A 23,971-nucleotide genomic window follows, 5' to 3' on the forward strand; every position below is an offset into this window, starting at 1 on the left:
AGCCACGCGGCGCGTCACGCGTGTCGTGACCAGTCCGTCACACTGTGAAGACCCGACGGCTCGCCAGCATGTGCACACACAGAGACACGCGCATACGCTGCGTTCCATATCACCATATCACCATACACCTTTTCTTGGACAAACCGATACCGCATGATATCGCCTCACCGCAAACAAACACCAATGCACACGCACACGATTTGCTTCAGTGTTTCAACGCAGACACACACGCGTGTCAATACACACACACACACACACACACACAGACACACACGCGTGTCAATACACACACACACACACACGCCCCAACACCCACCAGGTAGATGTCGTCCCCCACCAGCCCCCCCAGTGGCACCGTGTCCACTGCGCCGTCCAGCTCCGGCAGCGAGTACAGCACCACACTCTGGAGACCTGCGGCAGTTGGCGGTTGGGTGGGTGGTTGTTCAGGTGGTTGGGCAGTTGGTGGATTGGTTGGGCGGGTGGCTGGGTGGTTGGGTGGGTGGTGGTTTGGGTGGGTGGGGCTGGTGGGTGGGTGGTTGGGTGGGTGGGTGTGCGTGGGTGAAGTCGAAGCTTTGGGGGGCTCTCTTGAAAGCACATGTCAACCCCCTCTCAGCATGTGCGGACAAAACATGCACGCGCGCGAGCGGATGGCAGGCCCCCCCCTCTCGCAGCCTCCCCCTAGTTCAGCTTGGCTTTGGTGTGATTTGGGCTGATATTTACAACGTCCTCCCCCTCCTCTTCCCCCCCTCTCCCCCTCCTCTTCCCCCCCTCTCCACCTCCCTCCTCCCTCCTCTCCCCCCTCACCCGCCACGCCGTCCCTGCTCCAGCTCTCCATGTCCTGAATAAGCAGCGGCGCCGCCACCGTGTACGGCACGTCCTTGGCGCCCAGGATGGCCTGGGGGGGAGAGGGGAGGAGCGGGGTGCGCGTGTGTGTATGGACACGTGGGTGTACAAAGAAACGTGCCCCTTACCCTCCCCGGCCTCCAAGTCGCCTGTCCCTCCCCCACTAACCTATAAATGTATTTCATAAACGGCTAGGCCCCCTCCTGCCCCTCCTGCCCCCCCCCACCGGCCGTCTACTTCGCTACACTTCTCTGTACCAATCTTTGCAACCCCCCGTCTTCGTTCCCCTGCTTGTATCCTGTTCCAATGTTTTCAACACTGCCACCCCTCGTCTTGATCAATCATGCATGGAACCCCTCCCCCCTCCCCCCTTCCCCCTCCCCCCCTCCCCCCCACCCCACACCCGCGCCCTCACCTTGGCCACCTCCGCCTGCCGCCCGCCCTCCATGGTGCCGGCGGGGCCGCCCACCAGCGGGAAGCCAATGGTGCTCACCACCGCGTCCACCTAACATGATTGTGTGTGTGTGTGTGTGTGTGTGTGTGTGGGAAGGGGGGCGTAGCCATGGAGAAACAGAGCGAACGGCGGGAGAATGAATACCCACACGGTGACACATCGTACATGTCGTGAACTACAGAATGACCCCAAAAGCGCCGGCCCAACAGGAGGCGAGTCTTTCCAACCCCTGATGTAGGGAGAATTGGGTAGAGGTCGTATCACGACAATACAAACACATCACACCAACACACGGTGATCAATGCGAATGCGGGCTGGTGCTGTATAATGTTCCTTCCTCCCCTCACGGTCACGCCGCCCTGCCCTCACGGTCACGCTTGTGTGACCCAACCCACCTTGACCGCGTCCCGCTTCAGGGTGGGGCTGATGGCGCCCGTCTCGCCGCGTGCAAGCAGATCCTGCTCGTGCACGGAGGTCAGCAGGTCGCGAACCTGCGTGCGTGGGGCGGGGGTGGGAGTTACATTCATGATAATTTAAGAAGTGGGGAGGGGAGTGAGTAGAGGTTAGTTCGTTGGTTACGTTTCTTGGTTTGTTGGGTGGCAGCGGGGCTGTCACGCCCTTGCAGGGCTGCCCCCCGGGGCCCCCAAACCACGAACACACACACACACACACATACGTCCCAAAACACAAACTTGCCCCCAAAACACACGCCCTACACACATACGCGCGCACGCACGCCCGTCCGCTCCACCAAGACACACAGGCACACACATACGCACACGCCCGTTCACGCACCACGGTGTGCGCCTCCACGCCGTTGATGAAGATGGGCACGGGCAGCAGCCCCTCCGCCTCCAGCTGGCTGACCAGCTGCGGGATGTACGGCTGGTCGGTGATCACATGCTTGCGGTACAGCAGCACGCCAACCACCGGGGCGCCCGTGCCGCGCAGCGGGCCCTCCCTGTGTGGGCGCGTGTGTGGGGGGGGGCGTGTGTGTGCATGTGTGTGTTCTAAAAAGGAAACGAAAGCCCGCCCAACGACGAAGTGTGTGTGTTTGTGTGCAGTTATGTGTGTGTGGGGGGGTGGGTGGGTGCGTGTGTGTGCGTGGGGGGGTGGGTGCGTGTGTGTATGTGTGTGTTTGTGCGCGCGCGCGTGTGTGTGTGTGTGTGTGTGTGTGTGTGTGTGCGTGTGTGCGTGTGTGGGTGTGTGCGTATGTGCGTATGTGGGTGTGTGTTTGTTTCAGGAAAGGGTCAACACAGTGCGTGCGATGTGGCGTGGTGGGATTTAGGTTCGAGTTTGTTTCTTTGTAGGTGTGGGAGTTCGTGTGGATGGCTAGTCAAGTAATGGATGGTGCCGGGGTCTTTTGCCTTACACGCCTGCCACCCCGTTCCCTCTGGACACCAAGGCACATCACACACGCTCTCGCTCGGTCGCTCACCTGGCGTACCACTTCATGTACTCGGCGGGGGACTCGAAGTAGCGGCCGGGCGCGGAGGGGTGGAGGCAGCCCAGTGCGGGAGTCTCCACCACAGGCGGCGGCACGTAGCCTGGAGGCGTGAGGGTTGAGGGGGGTTGTAGATACCAGCCCAGACTAACCCGAACCAATGCACAAGAGCGAGGAGGGGAGGTGGCCATTCATGGGGAACAGATTAAAGTACAAATGGGAAGAGTGTCCCTCACCCGCCTCCCCCACCCCAACCCCCAGACACACCAACGGCATCAACGCAACCGCAACACAACCGAACCACTCACCCAACCGAAACGGCCAACCATAACACAACCACCAACTACCAAATAACCCACCCGTTGGCTCCATCAGGGTCTCCACCAGGTAACTGAACATGGCCACCACATTGGAGGAGCCGCCCTTTGGGGGGAAGGGGAGAGGAGCGGGGGGTTGCATTTATGATTAATCAAGAAGTGAAGGCGTAGCCAGGAACAGTAGTATAGCAGACGCGTCATTACCGATGTGTAAGGGTAAGCCGTGCATGCGGACGACGGAGTATTTAACGGCAGGTATGAAGTATAAAGTGTGGGGGAGGCGGCGCACGGAGGGGTGGAGGGGGTCGCAGGCATGATCAGTAAGGATGGGTTTGAGCGAGAGAGGGTTGGGTGGGGGGTTGGTTGGGAACCCGGGCGACGACCAGGGCCCACGCCCTTGCATGAGCAGCTGGACCCCAAACACACGCCCTCCCCACCCAACCACCCACCCACCCACCCAACCACTCACCCACCCAACCAACCACGCCCCCCTAATTCGGTTTGGTTCGGTATAGTTTGGGCTGGTATTTTCACCCACCCACTTCCACCCACCTGGTTCCACCCACCCACTTCCGCCCACCCACTTCCACCCACCCACCCACTTCCACCCACTTCCACCCCCCCACTTCCACCCACCCACTTCCACCCACCCACGCCTCCCCCCCACTTCCACCCACCCACTTCCACCCACCCACTTCCACCCCCACACTTCCACCCCGCCCCCTTCCACCCACCTGGTTCCAGTAGGCGTAGGCAGTGAGCCAGGCCCTCAGGTCGGCCGCCTTCTGGCCCGGTACCCACTTGAGCAGCTTGGGGCCCAGCTTGAGGAAGGACAGGTAGCCCACCTGCAAGGGGGGAGGGAAGAGGGGGAGAGGGCGAGGGAGAGGAGGGGGGTAGCCATCCATGGGATGGTGTGTATCAAATATGAAGTGAAGTGCCGACGTCCAGAGGTACAGCGGGCACACGCGACGCACTCTCCCTCCTGGGGGGGTGCATGCATGAATAGTTAGGGGAATGGTAGACGGTAGGCAATCTTGGGGGACTGCGGTCGTGACCGACGATATCGACCCGGGGGGATTGCGGTCGTGACCGACGATATCGACCCGGGATGTTTGGAAAAGCGGTACAGGGGGGGAGGGGAGAGGGGGGGAGTACATTCATCATTCGTTGCGGGTTGGAGTTGTAGCCAGGCACAGAACCGTACAGCGGGCGCGTTGCCACCGATGATCCGTGTAGAGCAGCGGGCAAGGGGGGCAGCCGTCCATCATGGAGGACGGAGTGATTGCAACACACGTGTCAAGTGTCAACGTGCAGTAGGAAGGGGGTGGGGCGAGTTGCAAGCCAATTCCAAGCCCACACTTGGGCCCAAGACACGTTGCATGTGACAATCCCAATGCAGCTGCCGTTCCTCCTCTTCCACCCCCGTATTCGTTGGGCCCGCCCCTCTCCCCTCGTCCCCTCTTCCCCTCGTCCCCTCTCCCCTGCTCCCTCGCTCTCTCACCATCTTGTCCTCCTCGCGACCGCTTCCAAACATGGAGAGAACCTTCTTCACCGCGGGCGGCGGGCCGGGCGCCTTGCCGGGCGGGCCGCCGCCGGGACCGCCGCCGCCCATCATGAACGACCCCACCTGTTGAGGTCCAGGGGAGGAGGACGGGGTGTGTGTAGCCGTTCATGGGGAACGGAGCGATAGATGGGGATTGGGTTTTAGGGTTTTAGGGTTTAGGGTCTTGTAATTACCGCCCAAAGTGAAGCAACCAAGCTAAATCACAGCGGAGCGCAGGCGGAGAAGTTTGGAAGGAGGGTGGGCAAGGCGAGTGCATGCATGTAGCCCGACAGCCCGTGAGCCCCACACCCGTCAGCCCCACACACCCCGTGAGCCCCACACCCCGTCAGCCCAAAAAGTAGCGACCAAACACGCGCTGCATTCCTATGGCGTTGCGCAGCTGTTTGAGCTCTTCTACGCAGCTCGCCCTGGGGCCCGCAGCCGCGCGATCTGGGACACCGCTCCGCAGCTGCACAGCGGGGCCCCTCTGTGACGACCCGCGTGGCGCAGCCGTCAACCAGCTCGGCAACGCCGACCTCTGCCACATTTGGGTTGTGAGCGTTGTGAGGCTCTGCCTGGTGCCGCGTGAAGTGGTTGCCCCCCTTTTCAAGAGCCTCACAACGCCCACAACGACCCAAATGTGGCCGAGGTCGGCTTTGCCGAGCTGGTCGACGGCTGCGCCACGCGGGTCCTCACAGAGGGCCCCCGCTCTGCAGCTGCGCGCGGCTGGTGGTGCAGGTGTGAGCACGTCAGCCCCTCCTCCCACAACAACCGGGCCCCCCTCTTTTGCATTGGGTCCGGCTTAGTTTGGGCTGGTATCTACAACCCCCCCCCCCACACACACACCCACACCCACACACCCACACACCTTGTTGCAGCTCATGAGCTCCAACGCCGACTCAAACACTAGCCGCACAGGCACCCGCTCCAGCCGGGCCCGTAGCCACTCCACCTGTGTGTTGTACACGTGTGTGTGTGTGTCGGGGGGGGGGGTTGCAAGGATTGGTACAGAGGAGTGTAGCGAAGTAGACAGCAGGTGTGGTGGTGGTGGTGGTGATGTAAAATTTAATGACTACGGTAGTTAGAGGAAGTGGTAGACGGTAGAGGAATCGGAGAAGGACAGGGAATGACATAAGGGTGGGAGCCCGGAGGATGTCGACCCGGACACGCGTGTCATACACACACACGCACTTGCCCTTCCCCCCTCCTTCCAACTCTTCTTCCCGCCCCTCACGGACCTGGTCGTAGTCGAACAGCAGTGATCCGAAGAAGATGTCGGCGCGCCCCAGAGCCGCCTCCAGCCGGGAGCGGGTGGCGTCGGAGGCCAGGTCGCGGTCGGAGAACACCTGAGGAGAAAGAGGGAAAGGGAGGGGGATTACATTCATGATTTGTTAAGGAAGTGGTAGACGGTAGACCGTTTGCGAGAGGGAGAGCGAGGGAGAGGGCGGTTGGGGGTTACATGCATGGGTAGTTCACGGGGAGGGGGCTCATCATCGCCCGAGCCCAGAATGAAAGTCCCGTCATCAATCCCGAAGCCCAACCAGCCGCACAATTTCATTCACATTGAAGAAACCAGAGATACGAGGACGCAGAGGTGAGGGGCGGTAGGGGGTTGCGGGGTGGGATGCTGCATACGGTAACTCGCATTCACGCAGGAACTGATTGCTGAACGCACCACAGGCCGCACGCTCGCACGCTCACCTGGAGTGTGACGTTGGGCATGGAGCGCTTCAGCAGCTCCGCCGCATCCCTGTGTTTGGTTGAGGGGGAATTCCATGCATGTCATACAAGACGAGAGGGCGTAGCCAGGGGAGAGGTGTAGGGTTGATTGAACTTAATTCGTCTGCAGACGAAGTCGCTACTGGATAAGCGGGGTGCGTGTTCGTGAGTGGGTGCGCCAGTGTGACGGGTCGAGATGTCCGCCTCACCGCCTTCCGTTCCCATCTTTCGCGCCTGCCCTCACCTCCATTCCGTCACCGCCATCGCCCATCACACACACGCACACACGCACGCACGCTCCTGCGTCTTTCCGTCCCATGCTTAGAAAGCAAAACACAAACGAACTTTCGCACTCCCACACACTCCACCATACACCTAGCTCTACACTCCCACACACTCCACCACTCACTTAGCTACTACACACGCATGCACTCACTTGTACAGGCCCACGTTAAAGCTCTCGAAGCCGCTGACCAGCACAATCCGCACCTCCCGCCGCGGCCCGCCGCCGCCCGCCCGCCCGCCCGCCGCCGCCCGCGCGCCGCCGGCCGGAGCCAACGGCACCGCCGCGCCGCGGCCCGCCACCCCCGTTGCCGTCGACGTGGCGGCGGCGGCGGCGGCGGCGGCGGCGGCGGCGGCGGCTCGCATGGCGGCGGCGCGCTCTGCCTGCCCCAGGGCAGCCTCCACCTCATTCCCCTCCTTGGCCACACGACTGCGCTGCAGCTTGAGCGTGCGCGCCTGCGGGGGTGGTGGTGTTGGTGTGTGGTGAGGAGGTGGTGGTGGTCGTGTGTGGTGAGGAGGAGGTGGTGGTGGTGGTGTCGTGCGATGTGAGGGTTTGGAGGAGGAGGGAGAGGGTGTGCGCGTGAGAGCGCGCAGACTTTGCGGATGTGGACTTGTACGAAATTGAGGGTGTGAAGAGGTAATAGGGCGGGGCGAGTGTGAAGGTTGTTGGGGCAAGTTCTTGGGTGTCTACCAAACCGAACGCAACCGGGCAGAAGCTAGCGCCGGGCCGCGTAGCGCGGTCCGGCCACGACCGCAATGACTCGACGATGTTCCCCTTGACTCGTCAAGCCCGCAACACACATCCCGCCAGTGCCACAGCAAAGCCACACACGCGCCCACTCCACGCCCCTCCTCCCCGCCCCTCTGTACCTCGGCACACGCCCTTACTCCCGCCTCTCTTCCCATGCCCCCTCTTCCCACGTCCTTTATCCTTCACGCTCCCTCTCCTCGCACCTGCGACTGGAACGCCTGCCACGCCGCCGCCCCGCGCGCCGCCTCCGCCGCCACCATCAGCGCCGCCGCCGCCGACGGCCGGTCGCGCCCCAGCAGCGCAAAGCCCGCCTCCGTCACCGGCGCCGTCAGCGCCATCCACTCCTCCTTCTTGCACTCCTCTCCCTCCCCCTCTCCCTCCTCTCCCTGCTCTCCCTGCTCCTCTCCCGCCTCCTTCCCTACGCCGCCTGCGGCGGCGGCGGTGGCGGCGGCTGTGGTGTCGTCGGCGGCGGCGGCCTCCGCTGCCAGCCCCATGGGTCGCTGCGTTGCGCCGCTGCCGCCGTTGGCCTCGGCTCCCTCGGCGTCCAGGGGCGGGACGTGGGCGCCCACGCCCGCAAACACGCCGTCGTACAGCGTGTCGATTGCAGCGGTGAGGCGGGCCTCCTGGAGGGGGAGGGGGGAGGGGGCAGGGGGGGGGTGTTGAGGAGGGGAGGGGTGTTGAGGAGGGGAGGAAGGGAGGGTTGGGGCGGGGTGGGGTGGGGCGGGGTGGGGCTGAGTGGGGCGGGGCGGAGCTGGCTGGGGCAGGGTGGGTCGGGGTGGGGTGGGGGAGAAGGACAAAAGGGAATTGAGGAAAGGAGAGGGGGGGAAGGAGGGTGGCTGAGGAGTGGAGAGAGGAGCGAGGGGGCTGTGTGCCGACGGGGCTGGCGCGGCAGCGGCTGGGGGGCTGGAGAATGAGCGTTCCGGATGCAGCCTGGGGAGCCGGAAGGAATGGGATTGTGGCAAAGGCCGGAATGGGATTGTGGCAAAGGCCGGAATGGGATTGTGGCAAAGGCCGGAATGGGATTGTGGCAAAGGCCGGAATGGGATTGTGGCAAAGGCCGGAATGGGATTGTGGCAAAGGCCGGAATGGGATTGTGGCAAAGGCCGGAATGGGATTGTGGCAAAGGCCGGAATGGGATTGTGGCAAAGGCCGGAATGGGATTGTGGCAAAGGCCGGAATGGGATTGTGGCAAAGGCCGGAATGGGATTGTGGCAAAGGCCGGAATGGGATTGTGGCAAAGGCCGGAATGGGATTGTGGCAAAGGCCGGGGGCGCCGCGACCAGGTTGTGCTCGACACCCGTGCCAGGGTTCTCAGGGACTACAGGCCACAGCGGAGCGCGTTGGGTGTTGCACTTGCGGCCGGAATACAACCCCCACAGCACCGCGTCCTTAGCCAGCGAAACCATGATACGCGAAGGTCGTGTGGCCCACTGACCTCATCGCGCAGGGTCTGCAGCTGGCCGCGTAGCTGCGCCGGCTCGATGAGGGCATCCTCATCCTCCTCGGTCTCAAGCGTCGCCACAAACTTCTCGGCCTCACTGGTAAGGTCCTTGCTCGCAACGCCAGTAACAACGACGCGGCGCCCCCGGCTGGCACCAGCGCTAGTCCCGGGCGCAAGTTTAGTGAGGGCTGGGCTGGAAGCTAAATGCAGCAAAACAGGCCGAATAGGAGTCGCAGTGGTTACATGTGCATTATGAGTTGCGGCGCCGCGCTCGCGCGCAACGCCTGTGCGTGAGAGAATCATCTTGTAAAACAACACCAGTAACAAGCACCGGAATCAATACATTTGTTGTAATGATATGGATTTCTTGATAACTAAAGTATGCTCAGCCTGGGACAACGACGGGCGAGGACTTGCAGCTGCATGGGCGCCGACGTGTGTGGCCGCTGCAGTGGCCACCCACACCCGCTGGGAGCCAACTCCTGCTTCAACTCCTGCTTCAACTCCTGCTTCAACTCCTGCTTCAACTCCTGCCCGCTACCGGACCGCAGCCGAGCCCAATTGCGGACCCCAAGCCACTGCAGGCGACATGGTCAGGCCGCGGTGCGGTGCATCCGAATCCCGACAAACGCGCACATATTGTTACACCGCACGGCGGCACGTTGAGGACTCTCGGGAAGCCCTCCCTGGCGGCATGACCTGGTAAGTAAGGCCTGAGCTACACCCGCGCGGCCTCCTGGCTCTTATCCTTGCTTGATGCCTGATGCCAGGTTCTGGCTTCGGCTTGCTACCAGTCCTTTCCGTTGTGCACCGTGCGCCACCCACGGCGGCCAAGGCTGCCAACGCACATCGGGTCGACCCGGTCCGATCCACCCGGTCCAACATCCTGCCCACTCGCTCCAAAGTTGGTCATGCGATACACACAGATTTTGACAACTTAGCTTCAGCCAGCGTAGACAAAATCGGAGGTCAAAGGTGCAAAACGATTGCCCGCCCCCGCCCTCCGCATGGAAACGCACGCTGCTACGCTTTCATTCCTGACCAAGAAACAGAGCCCCCAGCATGACAACATTCTCTCCTCATATGCACGGTCACAATCAGGGGAGAGTCTCCCCTGGTCACAACGGAAATCAATTGATGCATAAACAGCAACATTTGCCATTCCATCAGCTCCACCAGAAATCAATCTTCTATGCAGCTTTAGGCATTCCCCTGCCCCGTTCGCTGCCGTCTTCCTACTGCGCTGCGCAACATGTACGCGACACGACACGCCCTGCCTCTGTTACTTACTGCTGGCCTCTCGTACAGTCTCCATCCATCGTGCGCGCCCGTGTGTTTAGTTAACTTGGAGACGATGCGCACGATGGATGGAGACTGAACGAGAGGCCAGCAGTAAGTAACAGAGGCAGGGCGTGCCGTAGGAGTAGCAGGACCTAAGCAGCAGGATGTAAGTAGCAGGATGCTCGTGCTATGCATCCAGGACACTGTGTTTCTAATGGAGAGGGCGGGGTTCCATAAGGCGTTGAGCTGCCGGTATAGGTTGCCTCTGCAGCTGCTACGGAACCCCGCCATCTCCATTAATAACACAGGTGTCCTTAGATGCACAGCGCGAGCATCCTGCTACTTACATCCTGCTGCTTATTAGGTCCTGGCCTCTTATAATCCCGGCCATGTCAGAGGCATACTGCACCTTCGTGTTTCACCAAGCCCGACAAAATTAGTCGCAACTAGCTGAAGCGAAATGCCGCCCGCGCCGTGGCCTTGACGCGCATGAGGTCGGGGCGCCGCACTGCCGACGCGGGCAGCATCGCCCGCGTGTGCGGCACCACCGCCTTGCCCGCCAGCAGGCGCCGCCGAGCAGCCGCCGGTGCACCGCCGCTGCTGCTGGACAGGGAGGTGCGCGCCGTTGAGCAGCTGCTGCCGGGCCCGCAGCCGCCAGTTGCAGCAGGTGTACCGCCCCCGCTGGCAGGGTCCGCGCCGCTACCGGCACCGCTGCCGGCGCCGCCACTGCCGTGCTTCACGCTACTGCTGCGCCGGCGTCCTCCGCGTTTCTTGCTGGCGCCGGCGCCGCCGAAGCTGGGTGCGCTGGCGCTGACGCCGTCGGCATTACTGGGGGCGCCGGCGCTGGCGTTGAGGGTGCTGGCGCTGGGGTGGGGGCCGCTGGCGCTGCCAGCGCTTGGGGCGCTTGGGGCGCTGCCAGCGCTTGGGGCGCTGCCGCTGCTGGAAGCGCTGGCGCCGGCAACGCCGCTGGGGCCGCTGGCGCTGGCTTCGGGGCCGTTTGGGCCGCTGGTGCTTCCGGCGCTGCGGGTGCTTGGGGCGCTGCCGCTGCCGATGCCTGCCCTTGAGTCGCTGCCTGCGCTGGAGGCGCTGCCGGGGCTGGCGGCACTGGCATGCTCCTCCTCGGCGTCCGCGGCGTCTGCGGCAGCAGCAGCCGCCTTGATGGTGGCCGGCTCCAGCTTGCCCATGCCGGTGCGCACCCGCTCGGCCAGCGCCTGCGCGCTCATGCCCACCATCTCGGGCAGCGCCATCACCAGCGCCTGCAGGATGTCCTCCAGGCCCTGCTGCTGCTGCTGCTGCTGCTGCTGCTGCCAGCGGCGCGCCAGCACGTTGCGGCACAGCCTGCAGCAGGTGCGTGCACGCCACACGGATAGATGGCACCGGTATGTGTTAGAAAGGGGCATTGGACGCTTGTCACCTGGTCCCAGACGACACGCAGCAGTTGGCCTTTCCAAACCTCCCAACTGCCCAACTGCCAACTGCCCAACCCTCCTGCCTCACGCTCCATGCCGGCAAGCTCTGTGGCGTGGAACCGCAACAGATGCATGCATGGGTAGATGCCGCCTACTACGCCTGACACGCACGCCACAGCCCGCGGCCTGCTGCCTACCGCAGGAAGAACACCAGGTGGTCCAGGTCGCTCTGCAGCTTGTTGTCCTTGCCCTCCATCTCGAACCAGGCGCGGCTGCCCGTGTTGTATGGTGACTTCAGCGCCTACGGAGAGCGGATGGACGGCGCACAAGCACATGCAAGGCGCAGGCAGGCTGGGTGCGGTGCGTACGTACGGCATTCCATTTCGATCTGGGTCGATCCGAAACCCACCGCTGCTGCTGACCAGCACATACAGCTCCCTAGCTACCTGTATGGCTACCTGTATGGCTCTCTGTAGTGCTGCAGCAGGTGTGCATGCATATGACAGGATGACGATCACAATACACACACACTTACACACACATTGGGCGGACTTTCGTTTCGTTTTTTAACACACACATACACAGACATACACAGACACACACAGACACACATAAACACACACAAACACACACACATATACAAACACACGCACGCACCCACACAAACACACGGGACCTAACGCTGCACACACCGCTCCCAACTTGCCCCGAACTACCTTCTGGAACGCGGGCAGCGCCCCCCAGCGGTCAGCTGTGCTCACGCCCTTGGCACCAGGCAGCTTCGCAATGGTTGTGAACTCCTGTATGTCAGGCGCTGGGAGTTACTAGCTAAGCGGAATGGAGCGGCGACCGGAGCACCAGGAGCAACCGACGCTTTGAAGCAGCGGCGGACAGTGCGGCGCGCGCGTGTGTAGCTGCTATGTGTGGATGGCCACGTTACCAGCAGTGCGGTGGTGGTGGCGGCACGCGCACGCACGTCGCACTAACTAAGAGCTTACTGCTGCGTGAGGTTGTAAAGGATGTAGGACTGGCATGAGGTTGTAAAGGATGTAGGAATAGACCCACCTGTAGCATGGCGGTAAGCTCAGTGGCGCCTTCGACGCGGCTGGGGAAGCCCTTGGGCGGGCGGCGCTGCCCGACCAGGTAGTCCGCCACCTCGCCCAGCTGCAGCAGCAGCCAGCCCCAGTCCAGCTGCACCAGCGTCAGGCCCTCCTCCCACAGGCCTGTGAAGCTCGTGCACAGCTTGCCACCTCGTTCGATAGCCGCCTGCTCACAACAAACCATCGATTGCACACGTACGAAGGCATCTTACGTAGGGTGGTTCAAGCGAACCGTTGCAGCGGGTGGAGGCTCATGGGATGGCGCGACGGATGGCAGTGTGTGCCAAGCAATGCAGCATACCCTGCAAACGCCCGGCAACGCACGAATGAAAACCCCGTCTTCGTTGGTTTTGGTTTACGGTAGTTTGGGCTGGTAATTACACCCCCCCACACACACACACAATACATACATACACGCACGCCAACACACACCCGCAGCAGCAGCCGCTGCATGGGGTCAGCCAGGTAGTAGCGCCCATGCTCCGTCTTCAGCATGTACGGCGCCAGGAAGCGCCAGATACTCCGGTCCGGAAAGCCGAAGATGTCGGCGCCCAGCACCACGTCTGCCAGGTCCAGCACCCGGCGGCGGTCGTCGTCGGACATGTGCGCCAGGGCCAGGCTCCACTGCTTCACCGCCTATGTGCATGTGGGGACGCAGGCCCGGGAGGCTTAGGATGGAGTGCATGTGGGGCCGTGAGCACTTCCTCGGTGGCCAGGGCTCAGTGCATCGTGCACCCGGCGCCGCCACCACATAGCGCTGATGGGCAAGCGGGCTGCGCACTCGCTCACCTCCATAAATAGCTTGTTCATCATGAATTCGTCCGCAAACGTGATGATGTCCACGGCGGACAGCTCCTTCTCTACGGCCCACAGTTTAACCATCGTCATGAACGCGGCCGGCGAGTTGCCTGAACGCTCCAGCAGCGTCATCGCCTGCCCCAGTGCCTGCTGCTGGTGCTCCGCCTGCCCCAGTGCCCGCTGCGGCTGCTGCAGCTCCAGCTCCAGCTCCTGCAGCTGCTGCTGCGACGGGCCTAGCTGCTGCAGCTGCAGCTCCAGCTCCAGCTCCTGCAGCTGCTCCGGCTGCGACAGGCCTAGCTGCGGCAGGCTGTGTACCGCCAGCTCCTGCATCAAGTGTGGCGGGACCGAGGCGGGCAGGTGCACCTGCGCGCAGCACGCCAGAGCATAACATTAAGGCAACAGTGAGGCAACAGTAAGGCACAATGCACAACTAACATAACGCACTCGCCTCGCTTCTCAGTGCACGCTCATCACGCCCGCAGTAGTAGTAAGGCAGACAGACTGGCAGATGCGCAAAATGCAAACCGTGTACGGCAAGCCTACACTGCACGCGCGCAAACGCACACACACACACACACACACACACACACACACATGCACATGCACATGCCATCCACCCTTGCTTTGTCGCTTGCGCTCGGCTGCCGCAATCCCTCCTGCCCGCCCCTCCACTCTTGCTTCTCATGCCCAGCTGCTTACCGTGTCGATCTGGTTCAGCGGCGCCGTGCCGTTCACGGGCATGGCCGCCAGGGCCATCCACACCAGCGCCATGTTGCTGGCCGTGACCGCCCACAGCACGTGCGGCGGGGTGTTGATCAGGATCCGGCGCAGCACGCCGTCGCATATGAAGGCGGCGTCCCCCCGGGCCAGCTGCTCCTGCCCTCCGTCGTCAGTGGTAGTGGGCTGCAGCAGCGCGTGCAGCTCGTCTGCGTCCGCGGGCGCGAAGCAATATATACATGGCGGTGTGTTTGAGGACAAGAGACGTGGTGCGTGTGTGCGCGCGCGCGTGTGTGTGTGTGTGTGTGTGTGTGTGTGTGTGTGTGTGTGTGTGTGTGTGTGTGTGTGTGTGTGTGTGTGTGTGTGTGAGAGAGGGGGAAGGGAGGAGGGCTTGCGTACACAGCTTCACACGTGAAATCCAACTGTTCTAGCAAATGCACTTGGTCCTGATCAATCCGAACACCGCCAATGCCCATTCACTCAGCTGCTGGCACCCCCCAAACCGTACCCATCAACACCAGCACGGGCGTCTGGAAGCCGCGCTCGAACAGCTCCGCCACGGCTCGGCCGGCGCGCGTGACCATGGACACGCCGTGGGGGCCGTCGGCCAGGACCGCCTGCGCCTTGCGCCACTCCACGTCATTGACCCGCACGTCCGCCGCCACCGCCCACTCCACCAGCACGCTCAGCAGGTCGTACATCAGCGCGCCGCCGCCGTTCTGCAATGGGAAGGAGGCGTGCGTGGCTGGATGGGCGTGCTGAAGCTGAACATGTCATCAAGGAAGATACATATCACGTGATCGCATGCGGTTACGGGACAAGGAGCATACATATCATCACGTGGTCGTACGTACGTGCGCGGGTACAGTACACCAATGGGGCATGCTACCCCTGCTGCCGGCTCCTTCGATAATACGCATCGCCCCCTCCCCTTGTATTGTACGTACACGCGCCTTGCATCTAAGCTGTACAGCTGAGCACACCTGCACAGCAGAAGCATACCAACAGTCCCATGGGTCCCATACCCACCCTGCGGTTCAGGTCCATGCAGTTCAGCCGCAGCACGCGTATGCCCTTGAGGCGGTGCCCGGGCGGCTCCCTAGCCAGCGCCGCCGCCAGCACCGCAACCACCACCTCGTTGAGCGTGTAGGACTTGCCGGTCTGCGGAGCGCGGGTTGTGCCGGGGAATATCTGGAAACAGAAATAGAAATAGACACACCCTGCCGTAGGCAAGTGGTGTGGATTAAGGGAGTGGGGGGAGATGAGGAGGTGGGCCAGGCCCACCTTCTGTACGCCCCCACTACCGAATATCTGGAATTGGGGGGCGTCGCCTGTTTCCGGATCAATTCAGCTTTCAGAGACCACATCGACACGTCCCGTTATTAGCGTGTGGCGATTTCCCCTGACTGACCCGCACAAGTGGACGCAAATGAGGCCCGCTGGTAGGTACTGCAGGGCTCCTATCTTAATGTCGCCAGACATCAATCGGCCATTTTGGCCGTTTCCCAGGCATTCCTCCCGGGGGCTAATGTCTGGATGGGGCGAGACTTGGTTGGCCTGGGTTTGGGACGGGTCTTGTCCGAATTCCTATGCAGAAGCCCCCAAGCCGTCACATGCCCAGACAAAAGACGGCGGCCACAAGCTAGACATCACCCCGAAAACAAGATACGCACGACCCCTGGTACGTAGGCCACTGGCAGGTTGCTGCTCGCCAGTCCTCGCCTTCCCTGCACCCTACTGGGGCAAAGCGCTATCCGCGCAGAGTGTATGTGGCGTGTGCGCCCGCACCACATACATGCTTTTTAGGTCATCACAGGACACGCGCCCCCTGCCCTTGAATTGCCTTCCGAGCATCATGCACATGCTGTGGACACACCTTGGTGAGGCCCGACACCACGAGGGTCGGGAGAGCGCTGATGAGCCTTTTCCGGTCGGCCCATTTGCAGCGGCTTGCCGCCCATTCCCGGATGGTGCGCACGGCGTGACCGGTGCTCGCATCCAGGTAGACTTCGGCAGGGCGGTTATCAGGAAAGCTGATCGCCCACACTTGCTCAGTCGGTTGGCCATCCTTGTCGTTCCACTCTCGCTGCAGTCGAAGCTTCGGAGCATTGCTCTCCAAGTCGAACAACTGGCTACCTGCCAAAGGTAGGGAACCGGCGGGCGGGGCGGGTTTGGCTTGAACAATGTGCGCAGGCGCAGACAGACCCGAGGGCGAGGTGCCTGAGGCGCCCCGATATGACCAGTCACGTCAGTGGGGTGGACACGACTTTTCGCATTGCTAGCTGTTGCGTCTAATTGTAAATATAAAATTGCCGCCTGTGGTATTGACCAGCACCCTTATAAAACCTGTCGAGTGTGCTTCGGCAGCCACTACAAGCCCCGCCCTGGCGCCACGCCCGCCACCAGCCGCTACACGTACTACGGCTATGCTCAACTCATCCGCATGTATGATCAAGTCGGGCGGCCCCAAGAACCTCAAGGCCTGGGTCCGGCTGGCCAAGAAGGACGGAGGTCAAGTGCCACACCCTCAGCCCCACCGGCGTGCATGCGTGGCCCAAGGTGTGGGCCACCAAGCTGGAGGGGCGGCTGCACCGCCGCCCGCGGCACCAGAGGACTTGCCGCAACTACGGTACCGCCCCGGCGGGCATCACCGGCATCATCGAGCTGACGTCGGCGTTCTACCGCATGTACCCCAACGCCGCCTTGGTTTGCAAGAAGGAGACGGCGGTGAAGGAGACGGCGGCGAGCACGTGGTGTGAGTCGAGCGAGCGCCGCCTTCCCACGGGCGTGAAATTGGGGGTGGGGGCCCACATGGGCCTCTGTCGGGTCTCGCCACAAGGAGACCAGCAGGCCTATCCCATGGGGCCTACCCAGTGGGCCGCCAATAATCTTGCGCTGGTGGGCGGGTTCATCCCCGCATAGGTCAATATACAACGTTATGGGCGTGGGTTTGGCACACGCGCTGGCCCCACTGCCCAGCGCAGAAACAGCCTGGACCAGGAGACCAGAAAATGACAGGGCAAAGCGGACAAAGCAGGGCGTGACCTACACCGCGTTGAGCGAGAAAGCCCGACGCCCAAACTCAGAAACCCCAGCCTTAAACCCAACGCTTTCCACCTATGGCCTCACCTGCACTCATGTTGATTTATTCCTGTCAAGCCCCGCGCTAGGTCGTCCTGCTGGGTTCAAATGGACAGCGCGGCGCGAAGAACAACTGAGGGTTGGGCGTCCCAGTCCAGAGAGCAGGTCACAGCAAAGTAAGCATATGTCTTGGGTAAGACTGCAATTGCCGGCGTGCTGCAGAGGAGCGCTGCTGCTTGCCTCTGGCTCGGATGTGAGCTGGAATTATTATGACTTGCGAACTGGTAAGGTTCTTGAATTTGTTGTTTGATAAGTATGAAAGCTTGCTCGCCCACGACCTCAGCTGCAAATTGACGCACGATGAGGCGTCGGAGTTCCTTTCATGGCCAATACCCGAGCGCCCCTGACGCACCCGGCTTGGCTGGGCTGCGAGCTGTTAGGCGGTGCAGACGCCCGAGCAGACGCCCACGCAGAAGGTTGCCTGTGGTGGGGTGGAGGGAGGGAGGGAGGGAGGGAGGGAGGGAGGGGCAGGGGGGAGTCAGCGGCGGGGCCAAATGTGTGGGAGAGGGTGGAAGGCCTAACGGCGCGTAAGTCCCATACACTCTAAGGGAAGCCCCAGCTCGTCATCAAGTCCTTATACGGCGTTCCTGCTACAAAGTGCCTTGCCTAGTTGCCTTGCCCTGCCTTGCCATGTGCCTGACCCGGCCTCGTTCGCTGAGCGCGCTGCCAGCTGTTCAATGCCCCGTTCTGCACAGGAGAAGCATGGCGCAACCCCTGTGTCCATGGGCCGATGGGCGGCGCGGCAGGGGGGGAGCGGTGGTGGCCTCCTCCTCCCCTGACTCCCCCATACTACCCTGCCAACAGCAGTCCCAGCCCAAGCCCCCGCTGGCGGCCAGGCCCAGCAGGTGAGAAGGCGTGTCGATGTCTGTTTGTGTTTGCACGTTCTCGTCTGCACAGTGTCGAGCAGTGTCAATACCAGTTTCCGTTGTGCAGGTAGTGCACGTACCACGTACTCTACTACTGTACAACCCGGTAAACGTCATGATGGTGCCCTGCCCCTTCTTCGCGTCTGACGCCAGGTCCTGGCTTCGGCTTGCTACCATCAGTCCTTTCCGTTGTGCCCCGTGCGCCACCCACGGCGGCCAACGCACATCGGGTCGACCCGGTCACCGTCCTGCCCACTCGCTCCAAAGTTGGTCATGCGATACACGCAGATTGTCAAAATGAGCAGGCACGTGATGCACAATGATTGATTGCTCCATTCTCAAGGGCTAGGCAGGGGCGTGGTAGGCGGCGTCGCTCACTGCCTAGTAGCGGCGACCAGTCTCTGGCCACTATCCAGAAAGCGGTGAGCCCCCCAGCGATCGGGGCCGCCTGATCCACGATGAAGGTCTGGATGGGGCCCACGACCTTGCGTGAGGCGGCGTCCAGTGCGGCACAACACTTGTTAAAAAGCTCCCGCAGAGGGTGGCCGACGAGAAAGATACCTGCCAGGACGGGAACGTATGGAGTATCAGGAAGGTCCGTCAGTTGCGGTGCAGAGCGTGACCAGTCGAGGGGCCAGGGCAGCGTGTTGCACACATTGCAGCCCACTCCGCCCATCCGCCGCTCCGCCCCTTCCCTGCTCCGCCCCTTCCCTGCTCCGCCCCTTCCCCCCCTCACCAAGAATGATAGCGCAGGTCCTGAAGTCTATTGAAAGCGCCCGGCGCCCCTCGGCGCGCCGGCCTTCTGCCGCCTTGACCTCCTCGGCGCGCCGGTGTTCAGCCGCGGCGCGGACATGCGCCACGGCCATTATCTCTGCAATTCTGATGCGAGCGTCCTGCGAGTCGTCCGCGCAGTGCGGGCAAACACCTGCTCCGCATTCCTGGGCCGCTGTCCTCCCGCGCTGCGCCAGCAGCAAGAAGCAAACGATGCCGACACAGCTAGCAGCCATGGTTGCCTAGCAACATTGCTGGCCAAGAGCAGCAATGTTGCCAGCGAAGAGCTGCCAAGCGCTTCACGGTAATACTTCTGTGGGTGGTAACGCGCAGGCAGGAGTTAGAAGCAGGTGATTGACTAAAAGCGAAATCGGTAAGTTCGGGGCCAGCCTGCCCAGCCAGGGCCTCCGGCGCCAATCGTGCCGTTGCCGCAATCGATCCGAGTCACTGATTTCCCCAGATTTCCCCGACCCTCCCCGACACCCTCGCACCCCCACCACGTCATCCAACTCTCCCTACCGCCCACCCCGCGTGACTTGCTGTAAATTCGGTGCGCGGCAGCTGTCCTCCTCCAGCCGTCCGGCCTTGGTCCATGACGTGAGGAGCTAGATAGCGAGCCCTCGTACACCGGCCTCAGTGCTGGTCGTCTGTTCTAGGCGCAGGCCCATCACACCGTTTGCGTGTGGGCGCGCCGCCTTGGCGAGAGCCACGGATGGCCCAACGAAACACCTGCCAAAACGCACCTTCTCGGCCTCGCTAGCGCCCGGAGCGACCTGCAAAAGCCGAATTACCGTGCTGTGCCCCCCATCGGCCACGGCGCGCAGCCAGCCAGCCAAGCTGTTCAACGCCCCGTGATACACAGGAAGGATAGGGCGCAACCCCTGTGTCCATGGGCGGCGCGGCAGGGGGGGGAGCGGTGGTGGCCTCCTCCCCCCCTGACTCCCCCATACTACCCTGCCAACAGCAGTCCCAGCCCAAGCCCGCGCTGGCGGCCAGGCACAGCAGGCAGGTGAGAAGGCGTGTCCATGTATGTTTGTGTTTGCGCGTTTTCGTCTGCACAGTGTCGAGCAGTGTCAATACCAGTTTCCATTGTGCAGGTAGTGCACTACATACCACGTACTGTACTACTGTACAACCCGGTAAACGTCATGATGGTGCCCTGCCCCTTCTTCGCGCCTGATGCCAGGTTCTGGCTCCGGCTTGCTACCATCAGTCCTTTCCGTTGTGCCCCGTGCGCCACCCACGGCGGCCAACGCACATCGGGTCGACCCGGTCACCATCCTGCCCACTCGCTCCAAGTTGGTCATGCGATACACGCAGATTTGTCAAAATGAGCAGGCACGTGATGCACAACGATTGATTGCTCCATTCTCAAGGGCACGCACGCTGCTACGCTTTCGGCCTTCAATCCTATCGAAGAAACCGCGGTTTACACAGTCCCCAGCATGACAACATTCTCTCTCATATGCACAGTCACAATGGCAATCAATCAATGCATGAACAGCAACATTTGTCAAGTGCACATGAACACAGCTAGCGCCTTAAATTAATACACGGCGGCCATGCCGGCAAACACCACCACCCACACGACCAGCATCCAGCGCAGCAGCGGCAGCGCCTGCCCCGCCGCCAGGCCGCCTGCGCCGCCGCTGCCACCGTCCACCCAATCTCCGCCGCCGTCTACCAGCACGTCCCGCCACGTGTCGAGCCGGGCTGGATCCACGATAATGGATCCGGCGGCGGCGCAGCTGGCGGTAGTGCCCTGGGCGGAGCAGAGGGCGGTCGTGCCATCAAGCGCCCTCACCCAGGCCTGTACGGGTTTGGGCGGGTGGGTGGGTTGTAGATACCAGCCCACAATAAACCAAACCAAGCAAAATTAGCGGGTGGGCGGGTGGATGGGTCGTTCATTCTGGGGCGCAGGCGGTGGCTGTTGGCAAGCACTTGAGGAAGTAAGGGCAGGAGTGTTGACAATGGTTGGGACGGGGGCGAGGTCAGGGGCAGGTCTCAGCAATAACCGCACGTGAGCGCAGCACGAGCAGGTGCAATGCCATTCCGTGCCGGATGGCGTCATCATTGTGTCAGAAAGCACAAACATGTGTCTGTGGCTGCCAGCCACTCACGTCTTGTGGATCAAACAACGCATCCAGAAGCGCCGCCGTGCCCACGCTGCACGTCCCGCCGCCGCTACTGCTATCACCGCTACTTGTGCTGCTGCCGCCGGTTGCCCCTCCGCTATCAGCCCAGTCGCAGCCATCCTCCGCCGCCGAGCAGCCGTCCGCGCCGCCGGCGACGCCCGCTGCCTGACACGCGGACGCCGCCGCTGCTACTGCCGCCGTCACCCGCGCCATCTCGGGTGCTGCGCTGATGTTTGCTCCTGCCAGCGTGCTGCTACAGCCCGAGCCCACCAGGTCTGGCTGCAGCAACCAGACCTGCAGCACCCCGCATGGAATGTACGGATCATATGGAGTGTACAGATCACTGTGTATTGTGGTGCGTCAGGGGCACGGTAGGAATGTCATACAGCTGCCATGACCATAACAGCAAGGGGCCTCGAAAACCACCCCCCCACACACACACCGTTGGGTTGGCGGAGACGCTGCGCGCCAGAGCTGCCAGTGTGTCGGGTTGCGTCAACCATTTGGCCACACATGCGCCACTGCCCTCTGCATGCACATCGCATCAAACAGACGATGGCACAAAGCGGGGGCGACGTCGTGAGCAAGCAGCAGGCGGTTGGTCAGCGTGGGACATGCGTGGCGGTATACTGCATGCCGCTGCCTTTGAGCATTGGAGATCTGGAGCCGGCGCCCTTAGGGACACGGACGGGTCATCCCCTCATCTCCTACTGGTCCAGACACACACACCAACACGCATCGCCAGCAAACACCCCTGATAACCCCTATCTATACGCGCCTCTGCTGCGCCTGGTGCTCCTCCTCCAGCTCACATGGCGCCCCATCCCAAGCCGTCGTGATCCCAAGCTTTTGAAACCCCAATCCCTCTTGAGCCCGCCCCCACACCTGGAGGCGGCCAGTCGTTGAAATTGGCGAGCGCCGCCAGCCGCAGGTATGGAGCCGCCGTCGCCGCCGCCGGTGCCGCCAACGCCGCCGCCAGCTGCGTTGGGCTGAGGTAGGTGCAAGCGGTGTGAGCGGCGCTACAGCTGGTTGCCGCGACCGAGCCGGTGCCGCTACTGCCGCCCCCGCCACCGCTGCTACTGCCACTGCTGCCGTTGCTGGGCCCCGGCAGTAGCAGGCAGCGGGTCGCCTGGTCGAGTAGGGAGCCGCCGCAGAAGAGCCGCCCTTGCAGCACCTGAAGAGCCACGGGCACGTGACCAAGCCACAGCACGTGAAACGGCGGCCTTTCAGTGAGTCAGGCCGAGAACCGTCCCGGTTTTCGTTGTGCTCCGATTCCGCCCAGATCACAGCTTCAGACAATTGTGGCGCAGCCTCTGCCCTCCGCCCTCCACTCTGCCATCTGTCCCCTTCAACGGTTCAACCAGCAGCTGACCCCGAAGGTGCAAAGCATTCGCACCCTCTTAACTCTTCGTCATGCTTCCACCCAGCTGCCCCCTACTGCCATGACACGTGCGCGCAACCAATAACGTCGCGGTGTCTACAAGGACAGGAATGCACCACCTTGTAATCACACACAACAACATACCTCGGGTCTGAGCAGCGCCGCGTCCGAGGCGAAGCATAGGCCGGCCAGCCGGTCCCAGCCACACCTGCAGTCATGAGCCATGGGGTGTGAACCGAACGCGTGGTAAAGGTAGGCTTGTGGTGTGAGCCACAGGGCAGAGGCGTGCTGATAACACACATGTGTGAAGGAACGCAAGCACGGAGCCTTGGTGGTGTAGCAGGAACGCCGGCTAGGTACTGCTACAGCTGGTGCCTAGGAACCGGCAGCGCCGTGGCGCACGGAATGAAGACAGGGGTTCTGCCCATCCCCTCCCTTTTAGCAGCGGCGCCTCACCCCAGGTCCATGGCTAGGAGGCACGCCGCCTCGCTCGTGAGCCGCTTGCACAGCACTGCGCGGTGCTGGGCGTACGCCAACAGCCTGTGTAAAAGTGTGTGCCGCGTGTGCGTGCAACCGAAATCGGGAGACAAAGAAGCGGGAACAGCTTCCGTTGGCGCTGTAAGGGCCCAGCAGCTGTAGATGACGCAGTGGATTCAAGGGCCTGGCGCAGTCTAGCGCGGGAGCCTGAGCCTGTGTGTGACCGCGCGGCACCAACCTGGCGGATTCAGTCGGTGGTTTTCCGCTCATGGACAGCAGCGTGTAGTCGTTCGCGACACACTGGCCGAACGCGCCGGTAACGTTATCCCATATGCACTTTGGCATTGATTGCGCCGCGAGCAGCATTCGCCCAGCGCGGTCGAGAGAGCTCGCGCCATTCCACACCGGTTCGGAGTGAGCAGCCCTTCGCGAGCTCGTGACGAAGGCTTCTCGCTCAAATGATGCGTGGGTTATTCGAGAGCTCTTTACGCGGTATCGTGTCAGTGTTAACGCTAAGAAGCACAAGAGTCGCAAAGCCTTTGCATTTGCCCGACAGCACCGTTGCGTGGATAGTGTCATTCCAAACGCATTTCAGCAATGCCAAATGTATGAACGCTTGAGTATCTTTGCATATGGGCGACTCTACCGACGAAGCAAGACCCGTTGGGCAATACTGCAATTGGGTCAACGGGGGAAGCTGCGAAGCTACACGGCTTGGCTCCATCCAGGCCGGGCTACTCGCGCACACACGGGTTTCAGCAGGTGCAACCAAGTGGCGCACCCAAACTTAATGGAGGCGCGAGCTTGGGGTTCACCGCACAGCGTCAGAGCCAGAAAGGGGAAGGGTTTGCCCAGGTACGGCATGCAGGGGCATGCTTTAGGCATCGACGTTCATAGGGCCAGGCCTTTCAAAGCCAGTGGCTTGATGGTACAAGGCGTGCGCATTCATTCATGTTCTGTCGCGGGTATGCACGAAGGGTAAATCCGATCAGTCTTGATTCCATTTGGGGAAGCCTAGCGTCGCTCCAGGTACAGCCTCTACGAGCGTGTGTGTTTCGTGGCTGCACATGCGGGCCAAATGGCCCAACTCAGGCACTATTG

The 23,971-nt window shown here is 62.1% G+C and overlaps 4 protein-coding genes across 4 annotated transcripts in view; all 4 read right to left on the reverse strand.

Annotated features, from left to right (window-relative positions):
• CHLRE_11g477625v5 (uncharacterized protein) overlaps positions 1-9,163 on the reverse strand; it is a 22,556-nt gene extending 13,393 nt beyond the window's left edge. Inside the window, exons 1-15 of the mRNA XM_043067657.1 lie at positions 8,789-9,163; positions 7,557-7,976; positions 6,757-7,058; positions 6,303-6,351; positions 5,840-5,947; positions 5,470-5,553; positions 4,560-4,685; positions 3,793-3,903; positions 3,101-3,164; positions 2,736-2,844; positions 2,093-2,258; positions 1,693-1,788; positions 1,259-1,348; positions 805-895; positions 317-411 (exon numbers count right to left, since the gene is read on the reverse strand). Coding sequence (XP_042919662.1) covers positions 317-411; positions 805-895; positions 1,259-1,348; positions 1,693-1,788; positions 2,093-2,258; positions 2,736-2,844; positions 3,101-3,164; positions 3,793-3,903; positions 4,560-4,685; positions 5,470-5,553; positions 5,840-5,947; positions 6,303-6,351; positions 6,757-7,058; positions 7,557-7,976; positions 8,789-9,097 — 2,220 coding nt within the window. The 5' untranslated portion in view covers positions 9,098-9,163. The remainder of the gene's footprint in view (positions 1-316; positions 412-804; positions 896-1,258; positions 1,349-1,692; positions 1,789-2,092; positions 2,259-2,735; positions 2,845-3,100; positions 3,165-3,792; positions 3,904-4,559; positions 4,686-5,469; positions 5,554-5,839; positions 5,948-6,302; positions 6,352-6,756; positions 7,059-7,556; positions 7,977-8,788) is intronic.
• Positions 9,164-9,267: 104 nt separating this feature from the next.
• CHLRE_11g477700v5 (uncharacterized protein) lies at positions 9,268-17,533 on the reverse strand. The gene is made up of 11 exons (XM_043067658.1): positions 17,229-17,533; positions 15,976-16,235; positions 15,129-15,260; positions 14,608-14,818; positions 14,082-14,308; positions 13,374-13,745; positions 13,017-13,220; positions 12,550-12,750; positions 12,201-12,284; positions 11,682-11,785; positions 9,268-11,413 (listed from the first exon to the last, which is right to left on the reverse strand). The coding sequence occupies exons 1-11, from the start codon at positions 17,236-17,238 to the stop codon at positions 10,522-10,524; spliced, it is 2,697 nt and encodes an 898-aa protein (XP_042919663.1). The 5' UTR covers positions 17,239-17,533; the 3' UTR covers positions 9,268-10,521.
• A 564-nt stretch (positions 17,534-18,097) lies between these two features.
• On the reverse strand, positions 18,098-19,233 carry CHLRE_11g477733v5 (uncharacterized protein). The gene is made up of 2 exons (XM_043067659.1): positions 18,843-19,233; positions 18,098-18,667 (listed from the first exon to the last, which is right to left on the reverse strand). The coding sequence occupies exons 1-2, from the start codon at positions 18,970-18,972 to the stop codon at positions 18,399-18,401; spliced, it is 399 nt and encodes a 132-aa protein (XP_042919664.1). The 5' UTR covers positions 18,973-19,233; the 3' UTR covers positions 18,098-18,398.
• Positions 19,234-19,327: 94 nt separating this feature from the next.
• CHLRE_11g477750v5 (uncharacterized protein) lies at positions 19,328-23,533 on the reverse strand. Its single transcript, XM_043067660.1, has 7 exons — positions 23,109-23,533; positions 22,850-22,933; positions 22,538-22,601; positions 21,898-22,186; positions 21,455-21,540; positions 20,998-21,306; positions 19,328-20,687 (listed from the first exon to the last, which is right to left on the reverse strand). Exons 1-7 carry the CDS (start codon positions 23,213-23,215, stop codon positions 20,424-20,426), a joined length of 1,203 nt encoding a protein of 400 aa, XP_042919665.1. The 5' UTR covers positions 23,216-23,533; the 3' UTR covers positions 19,328-20,423.
• Positions 23,534-23,971: the final 438 nt, after the last annotated feature.

The sequence above is a fragment of the Chlamydomonas reinhardtii genome, chromosome 11 (genome assembly GCF_000002595.2).
Source record: "Chlamydomonas reinhardtii strain CC-503 cw92 mt+ chromosome 11, whole genome shotgun sequence".
In the NCBI taxonomy this organism is placed as follows: domain Eukaryota; kingdom Viridiplantae; phylum Chlorophyta; class Chlorophyceae; order Chlamydomonadales; family Chlamydomonadaceae; genus Chlamydomonas; species Chlamydomonas reinhardtii.

Bases quoted from the DNA above. Each gene is read 5' to 3' on its own strand.
- CHLRE_11g477733v5 (XM_043067659.1), bottom strand. From the start codon at position 18,972: ATGGCCGTGGCGCATGTCCGCGCCGCGGCTGAACACCGGCGCGCCGAG. The intron at 18,668-18,842 runs GTGAGGGGGGGA...CCGTCCTGGCAG, and splicing joins GACCTGCGCTATCATTCTTG to GTATCTTTCTCGTCGGCCAC.
- CHLRE_11g477750v5 (XM_043067660.1), bottom strand. From the start codon at position 23,215: ATGCCAAAGTGCATATGGGATAACGTTACCGGCGCGTTCGGCCAGTGT. The intron at 22,187-22,537 runs GTATGTTGTTGT...GTGGCTCTTCAG, and splicing joins CGGCGCTGCTCAGACCCGAG to GTGCTGCAAGGGCGGCTCTT. The intron at 21,541-21,897 runs GTGTGGGGGCGG...ATGTGCATGCAG, and splicing joins CAACGACTGGCCGCCTCCAG to AGGGCAGTGGCGCATGTGTG.
- CHLRE_11g477700v5 (XM_043067658.1), bottom strand. The intron at 13,221-13,373 runs GTGAGCGAGTGC...ACATGCACATAG, and splicing joins TGAACAAGCTATTTATGGAG to GCGGTGAAGCAGTGGAGCCT. The intron at 12,285-12,549 runs GTGGGTCTATTC...CCTGACATACAG, and splicing joins AGCTTACCGCCATGCTACAG to GAGTTCACAACCATTGCGAA.